The 12,083-nt window shown below is 43.0% G+C and overlaps 1 protein-coding gene across 1 annotated transcript in view; it reads left to right on the forward strand.

The window, feature by feature from the left end:
* The first annotated feature begins 5,282 nt into the window (after window positions 1-5,282).
* Window positions 5,283-12,083, forward strand: part of BCR (BCR activator of RhoGEF and GTPase) — a 99,691-nt gene continuing 92,890 nt past the window's right edge. Inside the window, exon 1 of the mRNA XM_065692591.1 lies at window positions 5,283-7,241. Within this exon, the coding sequence (XP_065548663.1) occupies window positions 5,729-7,241 (1,513 nt within the window). The 5' untranslated portion in view covers window positions 5,283-5,728. The remainder of the gene's footprint in view (window positions 7,242-12,083) is intronic.

Genomic DNA, 12,083 nt, shown 5'->3' on the forward strand with positions numbered 1-12,083 from the left:
GTTTTGCCTTTTTAAATATCCTTTGACATAATCTTGTGCAATTAGTATTTAGGATTTACAGACATTGTTTAATGAAGAAATATGAGCTCTGGGTACCACTGAATTTCATTGAAGTAAAGCAGCTTTATAATGCTCTTCTGATCTTTGGGACACAATGACTGATGCCAAAAGATATTTTTGCTTTAAAAGTCATCCCTGCTGACAGATGACATTGCCAGAAATATAAATGACAAATAATGTTGTCAGTATTTGTGAAATTGTATTAGTATGATTGATTATGATAACTAGGTTTAAGATTCAGAAGTACAAAAGAAGTGAAAGGGAGATAGATACACTCTTCTCTTAATTTCCCTCTTATTTTTCCAGTAGCTCGCTGAATTTGAATATTCAGTTCTGGGTGTCTACTCAGTGATATTTTTGTAATATAGATAAGATACTGTAAATCTTTACCTTGCACTAAACCAGACACATTTATGGTCCTTAAGTTACTGTCAGCACTCATTTGAAAGAATTAGCAAAGAAATCAAAGTGAGACAACAGAAGGACTCTTTCTCTAGAAGCAGCTTATAACTCCATACCTCTAAGATTCAAATCTAGTATTGTATGCTCTGCTGGCATAAAAAAAAATGGAAAGAAGAAAACCTATGGACAGTTACATTTTCTTAAGACATTCATTCAGTCATTACAGAAATAACAGTATCTGGGAAACTGATGATGACAGGACCTTTCAGATTTGAGCTGCTGAGAAAAGACATTTGTTAATAAATCTATGCATCAAACAGAAAATATTGTAGATTCTCTGCTAGTTTCCCCCTCCCCCAGTTGTTTGATGAGAAATAGGAAGAAGTAGGGAACAGGAGACTTAAACATCCTTTTTATTACTTTTGTTTTCTTATGATGTAAGTTAGAGCAACTTTATGGAATATCACAGAATTGTGAGGCTTGGAAGGGGCCTCTGGAGATGAATAGAGATCTAGGAACTCTGTGTCTCTTTTTATTCACTTTGGCAATTGTGCCAGTTCTGCTGGCAAAGGCAGAAATGTAGCATTTGGTGGAGAAAACGAGTATGTGTATGTATGGAGCTATTTATCCAAATGTGTAATGTTTTGACCTTATGATGATCTATGTATTTGTTCATCTCCCAAACCTGTTTGACAAGGATTATGGATATACACTCCACGAGTGGGCAGCATAGGCATTGTCTTTATGTTGACTGAGTTTGAATGAGAGTAGAAGAGCTGGCTCACTGTACTGCAGCAAATCTTGTCCAGGCTAGGTGCTAGGTTTCTGTGCAGATGTGTTAGTGTTTACAGCTATAAAATGACTCAGTATCAAGTATAAGAAATTATAGGGATTCCATTTTTAGTTCCCCCCAAAATCTCTCTCCTCTTGTTTTGTTGCTGAGCTCAATACAATTGTATTGCTTGGAAAATCAGCTGGCACATTTTTTTCTAGTGATCCATTACAGGGCTTGGTGTCATTACTGGTTTGGGCCTTCTGGAGCTCCAAAAACTTCACATACAAATGCATTACTCTGTCAGTTATTAACCATCACTTGACAATAGTCTGACTCCATTTATTCTATGATGCATGCTTTGAGACTTTTTGGTTGTGGTTTTTTGGTTTGGCGTTTTTGTTGTTGTTGGTTGGTTGGTTGGTTTTGGTCTGTATTTGTAGCCTCACTGAGAATTCCCCTGCAAAGAACTCAGTATTAATAGTTGATCATCTAAAATGAAATCTTGGATCATGTTGTGAATGATGAATTGCTTAAGAAAGTACAAAGGAAACTAACTTCAGAAAAATAAACATAATCTGTCAAGTTCTTAGATGTTTCTATCTGGTCTGTGTTTTATCTATGCATGTTAATCCATTCTGTCAGCAATTTAATTGGCTTTGAAGATGCCTTAATATTGTGGGAAACAGTGCTGGAACAACTGTATTAACTCTAAACACGAGAGTAGGCTAAACTATGATTTTTGTACTAGTTGAAGACCTCACGGTGGTTGTGGCACAGTTGTAGTGCCAGCTTCCTTTTGTGGAAGTTGCAGCTGAGGAATTGGAGAAGTGAAATTTGGAGTCAGTCTGAAGCAATGTCAAAGAGCAATTGTAGTAATGAGTTTCCCAAAAGAAGTACTAATGTGCTGTTTCTTGAGCAGTAAGTAGAAGCTAATGTGTTACTGAGTTCCTGTTGAAGTATGCAGATATCTGAGCAAAACAACTGGTAATGGATCAAAAGCCATTTAAGAAAGTCACCTGATGGGCAAAATTAATTTCTTACTGCAGAAGCCTTTCCTTTTTAATGATGTTGTTTCTGCCTTTTAAGTGATTATTCAACCCTTAGCATATTAATATTTTTATTCTTACAGGTCATTTGATTCACGTCTTTCTGAATCCTATTGGTTTCCAGTTCAGGCTCATCCTGTTGTGGAATGACTGGAATCCATTCTTCATTAATAAATCTGTCCCCCTGGGTCTTTTTGGGTTTTCATCAATTAGAGGTTGGTCTATGGAGTACAATATAATGCACTGGTGAATGAATGCTATGAACTCCTCCATGTATTGCATCCTCTGAGTATATGAGTTAGAATGAAGTCTGTGGCAAGTTGAAGTTATAGCAGAATCTGCATTTGGTAGTAGAGGTGGTTGCTCAGTTTCTCATATTTTTGGCCACCAGTTTGTTTTGGCAGCAAGAGATTGCCAGTCTCTGAATTCTGAGAAGGAGAGTTCCAATTTTTCTAGGTTTATAGAATGTTATAGGTCAGATTGGACTTCCCAAGACTTACTGGCCTTATCAAACTCTACCACTTTGTGCTACAAAATGTGGTTTCTCAATTTCAGCCACAGATTAATCAGAAATTATGTTTTGTTTTTCTTTAAAAAGGCTCATCTTATGTTCTACCTTTTGGTTTTGTTTATTTTGTTTATTTTAGTTTATTACTTACAAAATCTCTGCTTCTCTTGTGTGGGAACATGCTGAAGAAAGAGTTTGTAAGTGACAGCTCGAGATTTTCAGACTCAGCCGATTGGCTCCTCTTTCCCACAAGAGGGAGCTCGATAGTCACTGGAGTACTACTTGCAATTCGACAGAGAAGGACTTTGCAATCTCTTGAAGGCCGGCAGAGGGTATGTGCTGGGCACTCTTCCTGTAGCTTAGGCTCCTCATCACAGGATTCTCAGTGTCAAATCACAGATATGTGTTTACTACCATAGTCTTAATGAAATTTTGTCTCCTATTAAAATAATACTGTGTTGAACGCATAAAGCGTTCAACAAAAATTCAGAGATCCCTTTGATTCCCTCTGGAATTTCTGATGTTGTAGTATCTCAACAGATAAAGAGGGTACAGCTGTTTAATAGTATAATTCACTAAGAGTTGTGTACACACAAATCCCTCGTCTGGCCTATCAGAATTCTTTTTCCCTCCAGAAAGGGCACAAATCTCAGAATAGTGACCCGAAATTGAAAAAAAAACCTCTATAGACATGAAAAACCACAACCGTGAGACTTCAGTAAAAGTGAGGTATGAAATCAGAACATAGCCCTGTGATATATTTGTCCTTTAGTACAGTACAATCTTAAACTTTATATTGCTGGGAATACTTTACATGTCAAAATTTGGTTGTTCAAACTGGCACTAAGGCAAACAAATAGTAGACAATATCCATGGTGAAAAGCCAATTTTACTTCTGTGAAAAACTGAATTTTCTTGAAAGATTTATAGAGGTATTTACTAAACATTTTATTATGAATTGGATTATAACCTGTTTTCCTTATAGGTCAGCCAACGCCTCTTATGTGTTAAAAGCTGAGGAATCAAGTGCAGGAAAAGAGATTAAAACCAGAAAACAAAACCCAAGAGGGATGAACCCAAGACTGAATATATGATGAGCCATTTGTGATATGTCTGAAAAAACCCAGAACTATTTTGTTTGGCATATAAAAAAGCATGAAGAGAAAAACTGATTGATGGGTTCTGAAATATTACATGTCTCAAAGGTAAGACAACTGCTCATGTGGGCTTCTGCTTTTCATTCTTACGGGATTTTATTTGTTCTTTCTGGGGCTATGTCCCACCTTCCTTTTTAGTAGCACATTCCAGAAAAGATGTACTCCACTATAGATATGAAAGAAGCAAGTTTATGGGGGATATGAGGTGTATATAGCGCACTGTCTACTATCATCCAAACAGGGAGATGGAACTTCAGGTGTGATTGTTACCACTTTTTCAGAGGTTGAATTAGTACCTGGAAAGGATGAAGGGGTGTACTGTCATTTCAGGAGTGATACTCAGCAGGCAGACTTGTTTAAATCACCTGCCACCCTTCAGCCAGAGCTGAGGGGTAGGACTCACCTCATTTGTGGGACAAATGATTTGGGCTAGGATAATATACTGGGCAAAAGTGAGAAAATGCCTGGAAAAAAGGCACAAACCAGCCTGTATTGTTGATATGGTGATTTTGGAGTACCAGTTGCCCATCTCAGACATCCAGCTGTCATTTATTGGCAAGGAAGAAAGGACTGAGAGAATGACAAGCCTGCTACTAAACAGGACTTGCATTTGTAGGGAAAACGTGACCTTTGAAGGTGAGCTGCATCAATGCCTGGGGGAGAGTGTTGCTGTGAACACAAGGCAGAGTAGAGACGTGCTGGTGTTGCACATAATATATGGATGTATGGACAAGAATGGATACTCCCCTGTGCACACATCCCTGTGTGCACGGTGTGTTCTTGCCCAGACTTAGGTATAGCTATGTGGGGATGCTCGAGCCCGCGGCCGCAAGCACAGGGACAACATGTACAGCTGTCTGCCTTTGTCTCCGCGGCGTCCGTGGGGAAGGGCGCAGGGCCGGGCCCCGCAATTCAGCGGGGTCCCGGGGGCACGGCCTCCTGCTGCCGGCCCGGGCTGCCCCTTTAAGAGGCCCCAGCGCCGTGTCAGCCGCTGCGCCGGGCTCTTTCCTCTCCTCCCCTTCCGCAGCGCTGCGATTCGGGGCGCCGCCGCCAGAGCCGGGCCGCGCAATGGGCAGCCGCGGGCAGCCGCTGTCGTGCCGCCAGCTGCCGAGCCGAGAGGGTTCTCGCGGGGCCGCGGGGCGCCCGGGCACCGAGGGGTAGCGGCGGAGTTCGCCGCGGGACGCGCCGCCGCCTCGGCGCTCTGCGCTGGGGGTTCCGGAGAGCGTGTGCGCCCCGAGCACAGCACAATAGCCGGGAGGAGGAGACAGGGAAAGGGGCAGGGGGAAAGGAGGAGAGAAAGAGAAAGCACAACACGGGGGCTGGCGAGGGGAGGACGGAGCAGAGGACTCCCCAGCGTGGCTGCGCTGAGCACCGTGCCCGGACGGCAGCGGCAGGAGGTGGGTGGGTGGCTGGGGGGAGATATTTACCTTCCTTCCCCCGCCCTGAGCCTGCTCCTTTGTCCACCCACGTTGAAGTGCTTCTGGGATCGCCGGGGTGGGAGCATTGTTGTACGTTAGCAAAGGATCAGGCATGCTGGGGAGAGAGTAGCGAGTGTACGGAGGGGCACGGGCCGGCAAAAGCTGCGAGGAGACGGGGCGAGAGACTGCTGTGAAGATTGCTGTTTGCCTCCCGGTTTCCTTGCATGGACCGTGAAAGAGACGCGTTGAGTTGACGCTGCCGGAGCTGTTTCTGCCTCTACATGTGAGATCCGGTTGGTTTGTTCTCCCTAGCTATCGCTCTAGCCTCCTTCCCGTATTCTCCACATACTCCTGTATGCAAAATGGTGGACCCTGTGGGGTTTGTGGAGGCTTGGAAAGCACAGTTTGCAGACTCTGAGCCTCCTAAAATGGAGCTGAAATCTGTGGGAGACATTGAACAGGAGCTGGAGATGTGCAAAGCATCTATCCGGAGACTGGAGATGGAGGTCAACAAGGAGAGGTTCCGCATGATTTACCTGCAGACTCTTTTGGCAAAGGAGAAAAAAAGCTATGATAGACAGAGATGGGGTTTTAAACGTGTTTCTCAGTTGCCTGAAGGGGGTGCAGAGCAGCAGATCCAAGACCTGCATCACCAGTCTGCTGACCAAGATGAATATGAAAAAAGCAAGTCACACCACGGGGAGGAAAAGTTCAAACCGAGGATACCCTCTCTGCGGAAGCTGTCTACCCAGAGTGATGGGTCAGACCTGTCGCCTTTGGACAGCCCCCATCATGTAGAGGGAGAGCAGGACAGGTGTAAGTACTATGGTGAAGAGAAACTGAAGAGAGTTGTAGAAGATATGGAGAATCGCTGTGATACAGATGGCTCTCCTTCAAAACACAGATCGGCTTCTACTCGCAGGCTAGTGGGATCTGCTGAGAAGGAGGCATCATTTGAACCTGTCTCTAAGGAGAGAGGGAACAGCACCAGTGTGGCAGCCCTAAGGTCCAATTTTGAGAGGATTAAAAAGGTCAATTCGCATTCTTCTGGAGATAACAAGGATGTTGTTGAAAAGCCCTTTTATGTAAACATGGAGTATCATCATGAGAAGGGTCTAGTAAAGGTCAACGATAAAGATGTCTCTGATAAAATAAGCTCCCTTGGTAGCCAAGCCATGCAAATGGAACGCAAAAAGTCTTTGCACTCCCTCCCTTCTAACATGGTACCCAGCTTCACCGAGTTCCAGAGGCCTGCTTATAGGGGAAGGTCCTCGGAGAGCAGCTTTGGTTATGATGGAGAATATGAGGATGCCGAACTGAACTCCAGGTTTCTCAAAGATAACTTGATTAATGCCAATGGCAGCAACCGCTCACCTTGGCAGCCCATGGACTTTCAGCCCTATCAAAGTATCTATGTTGGTGGAATGATGGCAGAAGGAGAAGGAAAAGGACCTATTCTGCGAAATCAGGGCACAACTGATCAGGAAAAACATCTCACGTGGCCCAGGAGATCTTATTCCCCCCGGAGTTTTGAAGATATTGGAGGAGGATATACTCCAGATTGTAGCTCTAATGAGAACCTCACCTCCAGTGAGGAAGACTTCTCCTCAGGGCAGTCCAGCCATGTCTCCCCAAGCCCCACCACTTATCGCATGTATCGGGACAAAAGCCGTTCCCCCTCGCAGAACTCTCAGCAGTCCTTTGACAGTAGCAGTCCCCCGACCCCCCAGTCTCAGAAACGGCACAGGCAGCAGCAGGTCATTGTGTCTGAGGCTACTATTGTGGGCGTACGAAAAACAGGACAGATCTGGCCAAGTGATGGAGATTTGCCTTCTGGGAGATGTCACCAGGACAGCTGCTTCCACGGGGATACAGGTGGGTACCAGCTTTTTGTTTAGTCTTATAAATGATTTGAAATGGAGTGGAAAACAGCGTGGTGGAGGTGAACAGGAGAGGTTTTTTGAGTGACCCTTGGTGAATTGCTCTAAGGGGCAACTGTTTAATGTGAGAAGTTTGTGTTGTGGTTGTCCTATTCTGGGAAGGTCCTGCAGAAGTACCCATCAGACTGCAGGAATGCAGATTGGATTCCCAGAAGGGCTGATTCAGGCTTCTTTGAGAGTATCAGTGGAATCCCATGTTAATCAGTTCTTTAAAGTTTCAGTGTGAACACTGAGGTAAAAAGGGCTCAGGACTGTTCAGCATCCACTACCGGATTGTTCCCTTCCTCGTATCCTTGCACTGAGTAGTTAAACTACCTCAGAGGTGACAGTGTGCCAACATGATACAACCTGAGGGTTTTGCTGGAGCTTTACCAATTATGCTTTTGTTCCCACAATCTTGTTTTTTCCTGTCTGTATTAATTGGAATGCTCATTTCTCCCTCTGTCTCATGTCATCCTTCAATTAGAGCTGATTGGAGGTAATGATTGTGCAACCCTGTTCTTGAAGCTTTCTGCTGTCACTAAGTGAAGGAAGAACTTGGAATAGCAAGAAGCCCTGGGGGAGAGCTGTAAATTTAATTTCAGCAGCGTCAAAATCTTTGTTTGGAGAAGAATGGGCAGTGTTTGAACCCATGAGCTGTGCAGGTGTGTCTGGAGAATCACAGTGGTTTATAGTTGTTGGAAGAGGCAAACAGTGAACTCTGTTGATTCAGATACATTCAGTAAATCTGTGTGGTCATCTAAATTTATTTAGCAAGGCACATAATGTAAATAGGATCTTGTGCTAGCACCAAGTATCCAATGCAGTAGAAAACGTTGTGTCTCCAATGCAATGAAAACCAATCAAATCCAGGAATGGAAAAAAAAAAAAGCGTGATTGTTTTGATAACTCACTTCTAGAAGTCTGTCTCGTAAGTTTTCTTTGTCCCTTTGAATCCGTCATTTTAATAGGGGGTTAACATGTGATTTGTCAATGTGACTGAATTCCTGAACAATAGGTGAATTGGGAGGTCTACTAGAGATGTCACTTTCTCAGGTTGTGTGAATTTAGTCTATTAGGTCTCAGAAGAGGAACTTGCTGGAAGGAGATGCCTGGTTTTACTTTCCCTGTTTGTTGTTTGTCTGTGGTTTTTTTTTTTTCCCAGCAATACTTTTGAGAGCAATGATGGAGAACTCTTCCCTGCCCCCCCTGCATCCTTACATCCCATTGTATGATTGGAAGGCTGTATAGTTACAGTGGATGTTCACTGTACATGAAACCTCAGCACCCTGTCCTCACAATGACTTCTTCCTAATCAGATTGTATATACGTAGTTGTTTTCTGTCTGGGACTGCTGCATTCCTGTTTGGTTCTGTGCATATATCTTGTGTCTTATGGGTAGTACTTGCGATGCAGAGGAGAGGCTGGATCTTGTGCTGGTTTAAACTGAGCTGCAGCCATCTGTCTCTTCTCTTGTTTACAGATGCTCTTTAGATGACTGGGAAGCCTCCTGGCAGCTGCAGTTTTTGCAGAAGGAAACAAAGGGGCAAAAATAACAAAGGTTGATAAAGCTTTGAGGATAAATTCAGCCTTCAGAAAGGCAATAGGTAATTTTTATTTTAAATAATATAGGTGGGATGCAGCTATAAAAAAAAAAAAAAAAAGCTGCTGAAAAGTCAGAACAGTTAGAATTCCTGGTTGCATTGGAAAGCTTTGTGTCTTGTTCCTAAGGATGACCACACAATTGCAGGCAGGGACAGAATGTAATTGATCCACCTTCTGCTTTCCTCAGCATAGTGGGTAAGATGGCAAGCTTAGCAGGAACTTTCACCAGATGGCTAATCATTACTGTCTTGCACATTAGCTGGTGGCAACTTTTTGCTTAACTAAAAAGACTTATGCTTTCAGGACTGTGTTTCTGATTAATTCCTACTGAGCATCATATGACATGAGTTTTATTTCTTTCCTGATTAGGAAGAAAATTTGATTTGAAACTATTTGGTAGAATCTCTTTTTCATAAAACAAGCAAAAGGCACAAGAGTTCACTATGTGATTAGCTCCTGGCTACCATTCCCAGCTAGCATGGTCTGATGTGGGCTGTTCTCCATCACCATGTGCTATGAAAGCAGTTCCCGGATCCAGACAGCTTTTCCTGCACCTGTGGTTCAGTTACTGGTCTTGCCAGGCTTCCCTCAAGTTTTGCTTGAACAAAGAGTGCAGGTTTGAATCACAGCAGGTTCTGGCCAGCCTTAATGTTAATTAGCTGCAAGTGGTGCTTGTTCAGTAGTATTGATCTTCTTTGTGCATTCAGATTTTTATATGCTGCTGGCTTTGCTTTTCATGACTCTGGCCACAGTAACACTGAGTGTGGTGTGGATGGGTGTAATATGAATTTGTCTGGATCTGCCATCCCAATGCAGCTTGAACTTGGCCAGTGGACACATGCTGTTTAGTCCAAATTCTTTCCTGAGTATAGGCAAGTGATAATTTCCTGCTTTCATATTACCAAAAAGGATTAGAGGAGGTCACTTAATACAACTGAATGGGATCAGGCCAAAAATGTGAAACTAGGTTCTTGGAGATGCGTTATCAAAAACCTTACATCAGAGTGAGGTAGCAGGCGTTCAGTTTCTTCCAAGGAGCAGAATGAGAGCTTCAGGGCTGAGATCTGGTGATAACCGTACTTTCTATTAAATGCACTTAATGGAGCCCAGTTAAAGATACCTGTTAGGATTAATTATGTATCACTAATTTCCTGTAGTGGGAATAATAATTAATAAAGATCATGTCTGACCTCTGCATGAAGCTTGAATATTTTTCCCATGGCTGTGGAGGAAGAGCAAGATTTTTTTAGATTTCTGTCAACACTGTCAACACTCTGTTCAACACTGGTTGCAGAGACAGACACTAGAGAAGCCACCTCTTGTGCATTTCTGCTTGTAATCAAGAGGAGAGATGCAGGGTGCTGTTATGCAGTGATGAGGCCTCACAATGGCCTCAGTTGGATCAGTTTTTAAACTGGTAACAGTTTGTTGGTTGATTTGCTGCTTGGAGTTGTGCATGGCCTTGTAGCTTGCTTCATAAAATCAGGGCATGCTCCCTTACACCTTTGTGTGAAATGAGTGTATCTATCTGCTAACAGCATGGAAACTCTATCAGGAGTCCACCTAGATCATGTTTACCTGCAAAGCTGCTTCCTTAAAGGTGCCCCAGTAGTCACTTCTGTTTGTTTGGGAGGACTTGATAGTGCTCTCCAGAGTTCTTTCAGGCTCTCCCTCTAGAAAACTATCAAAACCACTGTGCTTAAAGTAAGGTCAGCTTGGGATATGTGTCATTTAATTCCATAAGTTGTACTTATTTTAGCCTCTACCAAGTGTGGGAGTGCTCCCTTTTTGAAAAGCATGATGTGTTCTCTGTGTTATTGGTGAGTTTGATGTAGACAGAGGAAGGAGTACTGGAATTTATCTCTGCATGTGAACTGCAAAACTCAAAATTGTTGTTACCTCAGCTGACCAGAATGCCATTTTAAAGTGCAGACTTACTTAGAGCTATAGATTCTTCAGTTTCTGTATGGCTTAAATGCTTGACCAGATAGGCAAACAGCTGAATTTCCTGCCTTTAAGATAATCCTTGACATAAATGAATTTAAAGCCCAAGAAATCGTGCAGTACATCATCATGTAAGGACATTGTTCTGTCCCAGTTTCTGCAAGGGTCTGTTCCTGAGTTACTTGCATGCTCTGAGATCTTGGACAAGTTTCTTCATTCTGTACTTCTTTAACCCACTGTTGTATTCTGTGGATTTTACAATTTTTTACAATTTTTTGAAAAGTGCTTTGCAATGTTTCACTGGTACAAAGATAACTCATGAGGCACTATGCTAATGCTATTGCTGCTGTTTAGAAATACAGCTTTCCTTTGAGCAACTGAGGCAGATTTCAGTTCACTGTGTACTGAATCTTCCTTCTGAGGATCTGAAATGTAGGGATTTTCCTCATGTGCAGCTCACTTCTTGATTTAAGGACTGCTGGCCCCAGGTCCTGCCTTACAGGTTTGTGAATTACACTGGGGCAAGAATTTTCTCTGATGTTTGTTCATTTTGCTATTACTTCTTAAATATGTCTTAATCCTTTGCTGTGACGATCAGTGGATTTCCTGGGAGCACTGATGACAAGATGCTGTTTAAGTGCCACCCCCCTTGCTTTCCAGAGATTTAGCGTCTTTGAGATTATCAAGCTGTTTGTGCTGCCACTCACCTCTTAGTCTGGGGGGGTTAAGAGCTCACCCTCTTTCTCTGCCAGATTTCTCTTTACTTCCACCTGGGTTTAGTTGAATCTAATGGAGCTTCTGCTCTGTGGCCTCAGTGACTACAGTGTACTCTGCAGACCTGTTTGTTTTGTTCCTTCTTCTAAAAACAGTTGCTGACTTCTACCTCAGGCCCACCATAAGTAATGATATGCAGAGGGATTTTGTTTTTGCTTTTCTTAGATTCACCCTAGGTTATGGAGTTTCTGCACCCCAACATTCAGGTGCTTCTGCAATCACAAATCACCTGCCTTTGAAAAGAGAGGGTAAATCAACTTGTACTAGTTGTCTGATGCTGGCAAGTCCTGGAGAGTGCTGATGTCCCTGATCTGTGTAAAGCTCATTTTCATGGTCCACAATAGAGATCAAAGTGGGACTGGCTTTCCTATGTAATAAGTAGATAGAGAGCTGTGAATTCTGCAAGTAATGGTCTAGGTAGAAAGCTGCTTGTCATCCCTACAAGATTACCAACAGTTTAAAGAGGTCTGTCTGG

The sequence above is a fragment of the Lathamus discolor genome, chromosome 12 (genome assembly GCF_037157495.1).
Source record: "Lathamus discolor isolate bLatDis1 chromosome 12, bLatDis1.hap1, whole genome shotgun sequence".
NCBI lineage: Eukaryota > Metazoa > Chordata > Aves > Psittaciformes > Psittacidae > Lathamus > Lathamus discolor.